The sequence below is a fragment of the Falco biarmicus genome, chromosome W, assembly GCF_023638135.1.
Source record: "Falco biarmicus isolate bFalBia1 chromosome W, bFalBia1.pri, whole genome shotgun sequence".
Taxonomy (NCBI): Eukaryota; Metazoa; Chordata; class Aves; order Falconiformes; family Falconidae; genus Falco; species Falco biarmicus.
This window is the reverse complement of record NC_079310.1, coordinates 10157596-10172255: the sequence shown is the minus strand read 5'-3', so window position 1 is coordinate 10172255 and position 14660 is coordinate 10157596. Positions and strand designations below refer to the sequence as shown.

General features: G+C 39.5%; 1 protein-coding gene across 4 annotated transcripts in view; it reads right to left on the bottom strand.

The window, feature by feature from the left end:
- LOC130141938 (transportin-1-like) overlaps positions 1-14660 on the bottom strand; it is a 77954-nt gene that overhangs the window by 33596 nt on the left and 29698 nt on the right. For all 4 annotated transcript variants that reach the window (XM_056323233.1, XM_056323236.1, XM_056323235.1 and 1 more), the window contains 4 exons: positions 10830-10979; positions 4004-4110; positions 2661-2794; positions 300-381 (listed from right to left, as the gene is read on the bottom strand). In XM_056323233.1, the coding sequence (XP_056179208.1) occupies positions 300-381; positions 2661-2794; positions 4004-4110; positions 10830-10979 (473 nt within the window). The remainder of the gene's footprint in view (positions 1-299; positions 382-2660; positions 2795-4003; positions 4111-10829; positions 10980-14660) is intronic.

Below are 14660 nucleotides of genomic sequence, written 5' to 3'. Positions count from 1 at the left end.
GAACCCTCCATCACAGGTAAGTGACAGACTGCTGTCAGTACCTTTATGCAACAAGAGTTTCCTCTATTTATGAAAAGGAAGCATCTTTCAAAATACTATTTCTTGGGCTGGGAGAGTGCTAAAACTAATCTGAGCATAATCATACAAGAATGAACTTCAATCCATGGGGACTGAAGCTAAGAATAGGAAGCCAGCAAAATGGAGTTTGGGGGTAGTGGTGGTTGTGAAACATTATTCAAAGCTCCTGATAAATCATATGTAATTTGACTTAACCCCCCCAACCAAGAATGCACACTCACCTCAATAAAAGAATCTATGTGCAACATAAGAGCTTGAGTTCTGCTGATGATAAATTGATTGACACATGCAACAGCATGAGACCTACAAATGGAACAGTTAAACCATACATTTTTCATGACATTTTTTTCTAAACTGTACATAGGCATCAAAAACATTAGGAAGCAAATCACATTGTCCAAGCATCTTCTAGAGGCAAGAGGGAACAAATCTGCACATCTACAATTACCAAACCACATGCTTAACTCAGATATATTTAATAAATAAAGTATTCAGTAAATAAAAAACAGAGCAGGATGACTATACCTGGCACATTTATTACGAACAGTATGTAAGGAATTTTTTTTTCAGTATATCAAGATTATTGATCTCTGATATTAACAATTCCATACAAGTCAACATGGTGAAATTTTAGCACACCCTTCTTCATTGCTAAGTATCCAACTGCCTTTGCAATATTTTTAGTATTTAATGAGACCAATATGCACCAGTAATATAGTTGTATCTTAGAACAAATACACACTTCAATTAGGGTACATAGTAAAACACTTGTGGTAGAAACATACTAAGAATGAAGAACTGGTTCTTCTATTCTGATTCATACAAGGCCATTACTTACAAGTCTTTTTCATTCTCAGAGATAAAAAAGCCAAAGTATGTAAGTAAAGGCACAAGGCAAAGCTACCTTTAAAATCCTTTGAAAACCCATTCAAGTATTTTTACTAACATAATTCCAAGCATATAGTCTGTTCAGACATTTCTTGGAAGAGTGTCTCATAAAACAGTGTTCAGAAGTTGTCTCTTGGAAAATTTATATATAAAGTATTTTACTAATACTACTAATATTCTTCATAGTTCAGCACTATGTACTGAAACCAGGCCACAGGTCAGCAGGTGATATGCTTTAAAATTGAAACTGGTTTAACTATCTCAAAGCCACAAACATCACAGCATGCAAAAAGTGAAAGACACTGTTTAATGTGATAAAGAAGAAAAGAGGTTTCCCCCCATCTTTCTCAGCTCCAATGAAGTATTAATCTTATCTTTCCACAAGTTCATGCTTTGTTATATATTTTTCATAGTGTGCATCTATTTTAGGTTAGATTCTAAATCTTATTTAATTCCTATCATGTCATATTCCAAGTTATACTCTTCCTTTTAGTCTTCACCATCTACTACTGTTGACAATAATTGCTGCCTCCAAGTTGTAGAGCCACCTAGAGCTGGTTGCACAGGACCACATCCCAACAGCTTTTGAATGTCTCCAAGGATGGGGATTCCATCACCTCTCTGGGCAACCTGTGCCAGCGCTTGATCACCCTCACAGTAAGAAAAAGTGTTTCCTGATGTTTAAGGCAGAACTTCCTGTGGTTCAGTTTGTGCCCATTGCCTCTGGTCCTGTCACTGGGCACTGCAGAAAAGAGCCTGGCTCGGTCTTCTTCACATCCTCCCTTCAGGTATTTATATGCATTGATGAGATCCCCCTGAGCCTTCTCTTCTCCAGGCTGAACAGTCCCAGCTCTCAGCCTTTCCTCCTAGGAGAGGCTACAGACCCTTAATCATCTTTGTGGCCCTTTGCTAGACTCTCTCCAGTAGCTCCATGTCTCTCTTGTACTGGGGAGCCCTGAACTGGACACAGTACTCCAGGGGTGGCCTCACCTGGAGGGTGAGGGGAAGGATCACCTCCCATGCTGGGAACACTCCATCCCAGGTTACCATTCACCTTCTTTGTGGCAAGGGCACATTGCTAGCTCATTTCAGAGTAAAAGCTACTGTTCTTGTTGATAAATATTAGCAATAACAAGTTAATTGTGGAATTTTTCTTCTACCCTATACTTCTGTTTCTTTGGAGAGATTAATACTGTATTAAAGTAAAAAGATGTTGAATCCATTTAATTTGATCCAGCTGAAAGATAAAGAGCTTTCTGAGTTATGGTGGAGTTAAAGCAGAAAAATATTTTTCTGCAAGAACTCAACTATTATAAGCAAACAATTTTTTACTCTCCCATTGCTGCAGTCATTACAAAATGAATGCAAGATAGCTCTTTCTAATCAGAATATGAAATTTTAACCACAGCATTGAAATTTTCATAATAATATGCAAAATCTTAATAGAAACAGTTTGATTTTCAGTCAGATTCTAGATTTGGAAGATGTATAAAGAGGTGACGCTGATCTATTAACGAAGTAGATAAGTGTGGAAATTACTGATATGTGAAAACTCTGTGCCTTCTCACATTTGCACATGCAGGATGATTAAAAAAAACCCTAAGCATGTTTTAAACTGATCTACAAAATATCAACCTCACTGGTCATGTAAATAAAATTTTAACTGGTAACTTTAGTACAACACCTAAACCTACCTTATTTTTGGACTGCTGTGCTTGAAAAACTGCAAGAATTTAGGTATCATGATATTGAGTGGTCGGTCCAATACATCACTATCTAAAATTTCAGCAGAATCTTCACATATCTTCTGAAGAGCGCCAAATGCACCCTGTTTTAAACAAAAACGCAAAAACCGCACACACAAAAACCCAAAAAAGCACACACAAACTCCCCCTCCCCCCCAAACCTTGTTGTTTTACATTTTGAAGAAAGCAACATTTTAGATTTTGTACAGAACAGGTAATTTTAGCACAACACTACAGTAATTGTAGCTAATTAACAAAGTAAATATATCTAACTAAATATGGAGTTAAATTAAAACATCCTTAAAGGCTTTTTATTTAAGCACTTCATACTGACATCTGTAAGCTCTCAAGCAGGATGAGTCTATAACAGATAAGTGGATAATTTTATAATATATATAATAGATGATTAGATAATTTTAGCATTCAGTGCTCATTTATTCAATCATATTTTAAAGAGTGCTTAAAACCAAAATCATATTTTTCAAATAAGTGACAAGTTGCAGAAGCATCCAATTTAATTTCATGTATGATTTTGTTTCCCGTAATGGTTTGTTATAGGGCGAAACAAAACTCTGGACATGGTCAATTTGAGTTTAATTTTCAAGTTTTGTTTGTTGGGGAGTTTTTTGTTGGTTTTTTTTCTTAAAAAAGCAGCACTAAAACACTACATAACAACATGACATCTTGGATCACTGTCATATCTCTAAGGATTATTTTATACAAAATACTTCACACACTTATGGAGACAGCATCAAGTAATTAAAATTGTGTGATCACAGATTTTTATTTTTTAAAATCAGACAAAATTTTCCCCCCCTCCCCCAGCTGAGCTGGTATTTATTTATTTTCCTTCATAAATACTGAACAAAAAAGTTAATTTCACACTAGCCTGATATAGCAGTGACAGTTCATGTTTCCAGATTAAGTTATAAGAAGAATGAACAACTACTTTTAAGTAAAAGAAAATTCAGGGTTAACTTGATGATGCCTAAAAGATTGGGTATCAAAGTGGTAACTTTAGGACACTTCTCAGCTGAGATGCTATGACTACCCATCTACACTGTTATTCTGCTTTTATGCAAAGAAAAAAAATATAATTTGAATAAACACTAAGAACATGGAATGCAGGTAGAATAAAAAGCATCAAGTTTGAGCCACTGTTCTCTGAAGGGATTCTAAATGTGCGCGTACACTCACACACAAAATACTATACATTATATATAGTATCTATGAAGAAAACCAAAAAATAATCATATTTAGATGATAATCCATTTCAAAATAAGTCTCTTTACCTCACAGGTATTGTAATCCTCAGAATCCAACAGGCTGCAAAGCTTTGGTAAGAGTTCAGGCCAATTCTGCAATTCCCCTTTTGAAGCAATGGTTGTTATCAGAATGCCTAAGTGAATCAGAGGAATAAAGGAAACTAGATCTCTCATATCTTCACAGGTTTCACACCAATTTTTCTCATTTTTACTTCTCCCAAAGATCTAAGGAGTTAAGAAATTTCTTGTTTTATTAAGAGTTGGCAAGCATAAAAAGAGGAAGTATGTGTAATTACAAACAGTATTTGAAGGGCTTTGAAATGCAAAGGCAAGTGGTTCCTTCCTGCTACCATGAAGGGCTCAGATGTGAGAAGTCAAGCACAGAGTAATTCCAGTTGAGGAAATAAATCATGCCCAAACACTGCAGGACAGGTTCTGCTCTAAGTTTACTAAAAACCATACAAATCTTGACCTCCAGTAAACAGAGTATCTACCTCAAGTCACCTCCTCTTTATTATGATACAAAAATCACGAACATGGGAAGCTGTTATTCAATAAACTTATAACCCAAAAGTAAATTATGTGTTCACAATTTTACTGTGTTTACACAAAACATTAAGGACACATTCTAAGACTGAGATACCTACTAAGAGCTTACACACTATGGCAGGTCATCCAGTGATCAGCTGCTGTAGGGGTTGGCTGATTCAGATCCAGCAAACAGATAGGATGGCTTAAAGAGTCACTAGTTCCATTTCCAGCACATACAGAAACCCCAGGAAAAAACAATTAGGTGACAGGAATGAGGAAGGCTGCTTATAAACTAGGACCAACTACGAGTTCATTTAGCCTCAATTAGTAAACTTCCAAGTGACAAGTGATGAAAAAAGCTTTCCTAGGCTTTTTCATTGAGCTAATCACCATATATCCTTTTTCTTTGGAATAAAACATCAAAATTCTTACTAAATATATGAAAATATAGGACAACATTACACAGCAAAGGACATTTTGGAAAAGACACAAAGATATTTTGCATTGCATTTCCTTTGATGCAATAAGGCCAGAGAATCCAAGAAGACAAAGGGCAAAAAGGAAGACAGAGGTAAAACACAATTTTACAGCTCCAGAAGTAGTTTGTATCCAGCTGTCTTTATAATTGCAACTGAATAGAAAAGATTCCCAAAAGCCTATGGAGATCTATGGAGTCTTAACAATTTCTCCTGGATATTATGGTCCTGCAAAGAATATCAGATGTGTTAATAGAAAAATACATATTTTACTGTTGCTGGATCTTAATGATCTGCTTTTTTTTAAAAAAAATAAACTGAACTTCATAAACAGAACAAAATAAGTGAATGTTCTTGCTTCCTAGACAACGTAATTAAATTGCAAAATTGTCTCCCTGACTTAATTCTACAATCCTGTTCCAGATCTAGCACAAGTTGAGAAACAAACTTAAGAATCTATGATTCTATAAGCATTCTTCAAAAAGACTTATCCTAGACAGTAACAGGATAAACCTAGGAGGAAACACTTCCAGATACGTAGGCAAGAAGCAACTTGAGGCCATTGCCCCCTTGCAACAGAGATGTGCTCAGTTTAGACCAAATGTGTCATCACAAGCTTTCTGTAAGGGTCTACAGAGAAGTCATTTAATGTTGTGCTAGTTTGGTTTGTTTTTTAAATGAAGAGACACTTTGGTGGGGACAGAAATACATAAATAAGTATCAGACTATCAAGAACTTAAAGAGGCAATAGGTATAGCATTTGAAACTTTGGAAAAGGTTTTAAGAACAATGAGGGAACAGCCATATAAAGTTTTAGGCACTCATGTTCACATTAAAAGAAAACTACATGGATTTCTAATGAGCTTCACCTCCTTTCAAATGTGAAATATTTCCCACCTGCCTGCTGCTTTAGTTGGCCAGCAGGGAACAAAAGACACCAGAGATCTGCCTTTGTGGCTTTCTCTGCAATACAGACACAGAAACAAGGACATCAGAAGAGTAATCAAAGTAAAGAAATAATCAATTTAGTAGCTTGCAGCTTTTTGACAAGTTTGGGCTAGAGTTGACAGTTAAACTAGGCCTTTCCTTCTCACCAATACAGTAAGTTGCAAGGTTAGAAATAGAAAACTGAAAGTCTTTATAAAGGTGGCCTTTGATTTGTAATAAACTTAATTACATATCAGTATTACAGAATCTATTGATATTTCACTTGACAAATGTGAAACCTAACAAGTACAGCAGTTAAGTTAATTGGGCAGTGTTCTGGTTTCAGCTGGGATAGAGTTAATTTTCTTCTTAGTAGCTAGTACAGTGCTGTGTTTTGGCTATGATGTGAGAACAATGCTGATAGGACACTGATGTTTTTAGTTGTTGCTGGGTAATGTTTATACTAAATCAAGGACTTTTTAGTTCCTTGGGCCCTGCCAGTGAGAGGGCTGGAGCAGCACAGGAAATTGGGAGGGGACACAGCCAGGACAGGTGACCCAAGCTAGCCAAAGAGGTATTCCATACCATATGACGTCATGCTGAATATATAAACAGGGGGAAGAAGAAGGAAGGGACAGACATCTGGCATTATGGCGTTTGTCTTGCCAAGTAACCGTTCTGCGTGATGGAGCCCTGCTTTCCTGGGGATGGCTGAACACCTTCCTGCCCATGGGAAGTAGTGAATTAATTTCTTGCTTTGCTTTGCTTGTGTGCACGGCTTTTGCTTTACCAATTAAATTGTTCTTATCTCAACCCTCGAGTTTTACATTCCTTTCTGATCTTCTTTCCCATCCCTCTGGGTGAGGGGGAGTGAGCAAGTGGCTGCGTGGTGCTTGGTTGCCAGCCAGGGTTAAACCACGACAGGCAGTAAACATGAGAACAGACTCGAGGGATGTAACAAATTGTTAAAAACAACTGTAATTGTCATGACAGCGTCTTTTATGTCACTATTCCAATTACATGCAACCCCAGTTTATAGCACCAACTCTATAATAAAAAAATTGAATGTAAAGAGAAAGCAACTATGCTTCAGTACTTTTATGCCAATAATAGGACAGGGGAAAGCTTGGGGGTTTTGGGGTGGTGGTTTGCCTCTGTAGCTTCTAAAGTTGATTTCTGAACTCCTCAGTCCTAAAAAGTCAAACTTCACAAAAAAAGTCCCCCCCTCATAGGGCAATCATTAACTTTCACTTTCCTCCTGCAATAAAGTTCTCCAGTCCTGCCACTACTGTTAAACACAACCTATTTCCCCTGCTTGCTTTTAAGCAGGGAGGTACATTAAGGTCCTGCCTAGACTAGAATCCCCAGAAAGTTATAAGAATCACAGAATGGTCAGGGTTGGAAGATACCTCTATAGATCATCTAGCCCAGGCGTCCTCAAACTTTTTAACCAGGGGGCTGGCGCGTGGATGAAGGGGCTGGCAGCCATCTGCGGCTGGTTGGTTTCCCCCCCAACCCCCAGTGGGGGGGGGGGGGGGGGGGCAGGGGGGTTCTGTAAATACCGGGGGCCGGACTGAGGACGCTGGGGGGCTGTATCTGGCCCGCGGGCCGTAGTTTGAGGACCCCTGATCTAGTCCAACCCTCTGCTAAAGCAGGTTCACCTAGAGCAGGTTGCACAAAATTGCGTCCAGTTGGGTTGTGAATGTCTCCAGAGAAGGAGACCCCACAGCCCCTCTGGGCAGCCTGTTTCAGTCCTCTGTCATCCTCAAGGTAAAGAAGTTTTTCCTCGTATTCAGATGGAACTTCCTGTCTTGCAGTTTGTGCCCGTTGCTCCTTGTCCAGTCACTGGGCACCACCGAAAAGAGCCTGGCCCCATCCTCTTGACACTCATCCTTAAGATATTTGTAAGAGCCTGGCCCCATCCTCTTGACACTCATCCTTAAGATATTTGTAGACATTGTTAAGATCCTGTAAGAGTCGGTCTAAAGAGAACAATATTGTCTCAACATTGCCAACAGAGACCTGGAGATGGAATGTGGTCCTCATGGACACCAAGACACCAAGACCCTGGGAAAGAGGACTGCACGGTACGAGGAGTACTATGCCGCTCCCTGCCACCTGGGATTGAATAAGGCCGCATAACAGCTGTCCAGAAGATGGATCACAACCGTGGTCATAACAACGAACCAGAAAACAATACAAGAACACGCCTCCTGGTCTGAAGCTACCCGCCTCTGGGGCAAGATAACCTGGCTCGAGAAGGCGGAGACTGGCAGAAGTCCATGGACCAGAGGAGGAGCAAGGTGTGATGCTTGGCATAAAAAGATGCCTTCTTAGCAACTGAACTTTGGAGATCTTCCCCACCAAGGATCACGACGATCGGAAGGACCGGCGGGACGCTGCCTGGACCTGGGACCATAGGGACGCCTTGGACCCGTGGTGGTAGCTATAATCCTCTTTCCTTTTCTTTTTACTTTACCTTTTATTCACTTTCTGTCTTTCTACCTATTGCACGTCACTTTACGGGCAAACAATAAAATTGTGCTGTTTGATTGAAGCATAACCCCTGGGCATGGTCGCCTTGATTTTTGTGCTTCGAGATCATAGTTAACGAACCATCACGAGTCCACTGAGTGGACCGTGACAGATCCCCCTCTCAGTCTTCTCTTCTCCAGGCTGAACAGCCCCAGCTGTCTCAGACTTTCCTCATAAGGGAGATGTTTCAGCCCCCTCATCATCTTTGTAGCCTCTGCTGGACCCTCTCCAGCAATTCCCTGTCCCTCTTGAACTGAGGATCCAAAACTGGACACAGCACTCCAGATGAAGCCTCACTAGGGCAAAGTAGAGGGGGAGAATCACCTCCCTTGACCTGCCGGCCACAGTCATAGATACCTCCTAAGTAGATGCATTTATTTCCTGGTAATTTGTGGGTCCCTCAGCCATCTTTTTTCAAACTTGAATCCATATTTCACTGTCGGCACAAGGGTTTTTAAGACCTGTACCACACAACACAGAAGTTCCACACTGTTACTCATTTGGGCTTAAAACACGGAAAAGCTAAGGATACAACAATGTAGTCACCATTTTGTCTCAAATCACAGTTCTAAAATAGACTCTGCCATCTTCATTGTGAGGTGACTTCTGAGAATGGAATTAATCAGCTTGCCTCCATCTTTGTCAAAAGGTATCAGCTTTTGTGTGGTTAGCATCAGATGCCAGAGACCACAAAGGTTGCATTAATTCTTCCCTGATGCTATTTTGATGTACTTGCTCATCTTTCTCTCAGAATTCCAGAGATCTTATTTGCAGTTGACTCATAAATTGATAGTGCTTGAACAGCAAACATCTATGCATCTCAAAGAGCAGCTATGGCTAGCACATGCGAACTCATATGCTAACAAGGCAGCCTGGGCAGGTAATGATATGCTTACAGCTAACTAGTATCAAGAGACCAGTGAGTACTGGACCAATCTCTCTATCAAGACAGAAGCCTACAAAGGATCCAACATTTAACTCCTCCACACAGGAGGGTGCAAAACACACGCTAAATAGCAACTCTTATTATGTAAGCATACGGTTCATCAGCTGGTACACATCTTCAGAATTCACATATGCTGGAATAATCCTTGCAAAACCACTTAAAGCTCAAAAACAGTTGAGTTACTAATCCACAAATGTTTCCTACTAGGAGAAATTAAATAATGAACTGCTCAAAAACAAACAGCCTGCACCCCACCCCTTCCCCCACCACCAAACCACCCTAAGACAGTAATCCAAACAGAGCTGCAATATATTCTTATGTTCTTTAGTCAGCTCCAATTGTACTCCACTGATGACAGCTATGAATAAGTAAACAAGTTCTACAACCTGAAATCATGAAAATGCCAGCCACTCAAACTTATTTCTACTGTCATTAAGGAAACGGGGCATTAATAAAATTCACAGTAAAGCAGCTTCTCAAAGGAAGAGACAGCAGGAAAAAGCAGAGATGGAATTTTTTCTCTAGTCCAAAGTCCTTAACCCAGATGTCTGCAGAAGGAATCCTATAGAAAGACTGAAGAATTCTAAAGGAGCAATAACTGGTAGATTATTTTATAACATAAATCAGTTTATACAAACTGAATTAATTTATGAACTTCTACCTGCTACTGTTTTGTGGTTTTTTTCTACTGTACTTAAATATACATTTATTTTACTTTTTTCTAGCTTTTGTTAGTGGATGAGGAAAATTACTATGATTGTAGCAATTGGGGGAAATCATACTCTCAAAGAGCAGACAGAAAGACAACATTACCTAGGAATAAGTAAAAATAATAGAAATATGCATGTTATGGAAGAGGTATACTACAACACAATATTTAGAAAGTCTGAAATCCATGCAACAAAAACACTTTAGCTGATATTCTTATCACCACACTTTATCTACTGTTTTCTGACAGAAGGTATTTAAAAACCAGAAATTCATTATGTTAAATGTCTGTCATGCATGGTATGATGATTCCCTGAAGGGGTATGCATGGGGGGAGGGGGGGGCAGGGAGGAAATCAGCTAACAGAAGTGTTTCATTGATGCAAGTGAAGTGCTGAAATAGTTCTGAAGTCAGACCTTTACCTTGCTCCTGGTTTTAGGTATAAAAATTGGCAGCAAGTTGAATTTTAGTAGATTCAAATAAACTTATGTTCAGTCACATTTCAAGAGATATGAACTGAATTGCTAAAATTAGTTTTAAGAGAATAGGAAGCAAAAAGAAGTGTGACTTTCATATATTCCAACGAAGATTAATATCAGCATGAAAACAGCATAGCTGTGACAATTATCAGAAGCAAACAGTTTAGGTGTTTAATAACTCAGTAGTGCAGCTCTCATTTTTATCAGTAAGATTTTTAGCGTTCAGAAGACAGTTATAAGAGTAAACTTACCTACAGTAGCTCTAATTAAGGGGGAGGAATCACCAATGTTGTTCAGACATTCACTTTTAATGAAGTCAGTTACCCCATTTGGAAAGTTGTGAAAATGTGCTTTTACATTATTCTTCAAGATGAGACCACTCAAGGAACGTGTCGGTTCATCTGCAACAAAAAATAATTACATTCAAACTTCAATCAGCTCATAGGATAAAGCAGATTTCCAGACAATGCAACAAGATCAAAGTTTATAATGAGATATTAGTCTTTATTTCCTTATCTCTCCTTCAATTACACCCATCAATTCACATAGCAAAGTTTTTTAGCTTCAGAATTACATTTGTAACATTAAGAGGTAAGTGTTATATAGTGTGAACCATAAGAAAAAAGGCAGCAGAATTGACCTAAACAGAGTAATTAAGTTTAGTCAACAGTCTGAGTTCTCTTTACAGCTCTTTTTGCCTGCAAATTCCTCTAAATTACTGGGACAAGAGGAGGAGTGGAAAAAGAACAGCCTAGATTTTTCAGTTATACTGGAGCAGACCCATGATTAGTTCTTCAACCAAGGGCCCGAGTAACTTGGTATTACTCCTGAAACATGCTGAAAGCGAGATCTGGACATTCTATATAGAAAGGATTCCTTTACAGTATAAGAAAAATTAAATTTACAGTAATCCTAATCAGAAAATTAAGCTAATTTTAATTAGCATTTTAGCCACTTGGGTGAATTTTTTTGTATGAAGCCAATGTTGTTTAACCTTGGTAGGCAGCGAAGCCCCACACAGCCACTCTTGCTCACTCCCTCCAGTGGGATGAAGAAGAGAATCGGCAGGGTAAAGGTAAAAAACATTTGTGGGCTGAGATAAAGACAGTTTAATGGGGAAAGCAAAAGCTGCACGTGCAAGCAAAGCGAAACAATGAATACTACTGCCCATCAGCAGGCAGGTGTTAAGCCATCTCCAGGAAAGCAGGGCTCCATCATGTGTAATGGTTACTTGGGAAGACAAATACCATCACTCCAAACTTCCTCCCCCTTCCCCCAGCTTTATATACTGAGCATGATGTCATATGGTCTGGAATATTCCTTTGGCCAGTTCAGGACAGCTGTCCCATCTGTGTCCCCTCCCAATTTCTTGTGCACCCTCAGGCTACTTACTGGTGGGATGGGGCGAGAAGCAGAAAAGGCCTTGACTGTGTGTAAGCACTGCTCAGCAGTAACTGAAACATCCCTGTGTTATCAACACTGTTTCCAGCACAAAACCAAAATATAGCCCCACGCAAGCTACTGTGAAGAAGATTTACTCTAAAGTTATAAGTTTACACACAGTTTTATTCCAGGCCTTCAAAACTATTAACATCCCAATAGAAATATAAGCAAAATAAGAGATAACTTTCAAACATAAAGTATTTGAAAACTAAGAGTTACTGCATCACAACACCAGGACTCTCAGCACACCCATAATGACTGACTGAGGGCCATTAAAAATATTTTCTATAGTGATTTGTGCTAGGTAGAACAGAAATGGCACTTTTCAGATGAGAGGGTTTTGTTAAAATTAATTTTAAATCCACTGATTTTATTTGAGCTCCAAAACCAGAATGCCATCATATGAACATAAAAACAAGATTAAAAAATATATTTCAGTGTTCCTAAAGAAACATTACTAATAGTTACAGAGCATGAAAAATGTATTGATTTACAAATATAGCTTTTACACAGAATTCACTAACTTTATAAACCAGGAATCCAATCTATGCATACATATTTGAAAAAATCCTATAACTTCACCTACTTTACAGGTTTTAAATACCCACAAACTTCTATATAACATAAATATTAAAGTCATTCTACTTGCACAGCACGGCATTTCAAGGGCAAACAACTTTTCTGGGAGAATAGATTTATTATTTTAAATAAAAATATTAAAGACTAGATGAGTGAACAAACATCTCAACAACAAAACTTGGTTATGAGATGTGGCAAGTCTTAATATTATTATTATTACTTGACAATTCAAATGAAGTTATTTTGTCATTTTGTTTAAAGTTTTGAAGATGTCAATAACAAAGGTCAGGTGGAGAATGACCAAAAAAACCCCAAAAACCCCTGAAGTTCTCACATGAACTCTTGATCAGCCTCAGGTTTGCTGAAACACACTCCGAATTAAAAGTAAAGTCTCTGCATCTACTGTTACACCAATTTAATATGTCCAATTATGATCTCTTTACATAAATATAATGCACTGACAAGTACGCACATCTTCAAGAAATCTAGTCCTCCATAAGCAATTAAGATTTAATGTTGTGTCTGGCCAGGAAGGAAACCAAAGGAGTTTTCCTTTAATTTCTGCATTATTTAAGCCCTTGCAAGCCACAATGAATGAGTTATCTTTAGCAGCCACAGCTAGACACAAAATGATAGAATCATTTAGGTTGGAAAAGACCTTTAAGAACAAGTCCAACCATTAACTTAACACTGCCAAGTTCACTACAAAACCACATCCCTAAGTGCCACATCTACACATCTTTTAAATACCTCCAGAGATGGTGACTCAACCACCTCCCTGGGCAGCGTGTTCCAATGCTTAACAACCCTTTCAGTGAAGACATTATTCCTAATATCAAATCTAAACTTCCCCTGGCACAACTTGAGGCCTTTTCCCCTTGTCCTATTGCTTGTTACTTGGGAAAAGAGACCGACAACCACCTCCCAACAACCTCCTTTCAGGTAGACAGCAATAAGGTCCCACCTGAGTCCTTCAGACTAAACAACCCCAGTTCCCTAAGCCACTCCTCAGAAGACCTGTGCTCCAGACCCTTCACCAGCATCGTTGCCATTCTCTACACGCTCCAGCACCTCAATGTCTTTCTTGTAGTGAGGGGCCCAAACCTGAACACAGCATTCGAGGTGCAGCCCCACCAGTGCCGAGTACAGGGGGATAATCACTTCCCTAGTCCTGCTGGCCACACTATTTCTGATACAAGCCAGGATGCTCTTGGCCTTCTTGGCCACATGGGCACACTGCTGGCTCATGTTCAGCTGACTATTGACCAACACCCCCAGGTCCTTTCCCTCCAGGCAGCTTTCCAGACACTCTTCCCCAAGCCAGTAGCATTGCATGGGATTGTTGTGACCCAAGTGCAGGACCCAGCACTGAGCCTTGTTGAACCTCATACAATTGGCCTCGGCCCATCAATCCAGCCTGTCCAGATTCCTTTGCAGAGCCTTCCTACCTTCAAGCAGATCAACGCTCCCCCTCCAACATGGTGTTCTCTGCAAACTTACTAAGGGTGCACTCGATCACCTTGTCCAGATAATTGATAAAGATATTGAACAGAACTGGCCCCAATACTGAGCCCTGGGGAACTCCACTTGTGACCAGCCACCAAATGGATTTAACTCCATTCATCACTACTCTTTCAGCTTGGCCATCCAGCCAGGTTTTTTTACCCAGCAAAGAGTTTGCCTGTCCAAGCCATGAGCAGACAGTTCGTCCAGGAGAATGCTGTGGGGAGCCGGTGTCAAAGGCTTTACTAAGGTCCATCTAGACAACATCCACAGCCTTTCCCTCATCCAATAAGCAGGTCACCATCTTGTCATGGAAGATCAGTTTAGTCAAGCAGGACCTGCCCTTCATAAGCCCATGCTGACTGGGCCAGATTACCAGGTTGTCCTGTATGTACTTCGTGATGTCACTCAAGATGACCTGCTCTATAACCTTCTCCAGCACTAAGGTCAGACTGATAAGCCTACAGTTTACCAGGTTCTCCTTTCGGCCCTTCTTGTAGATGAGTGTCACATTTGCTAACCTCCAGTCAACTGGGACCTCCCCAGTTAGCCAGCAC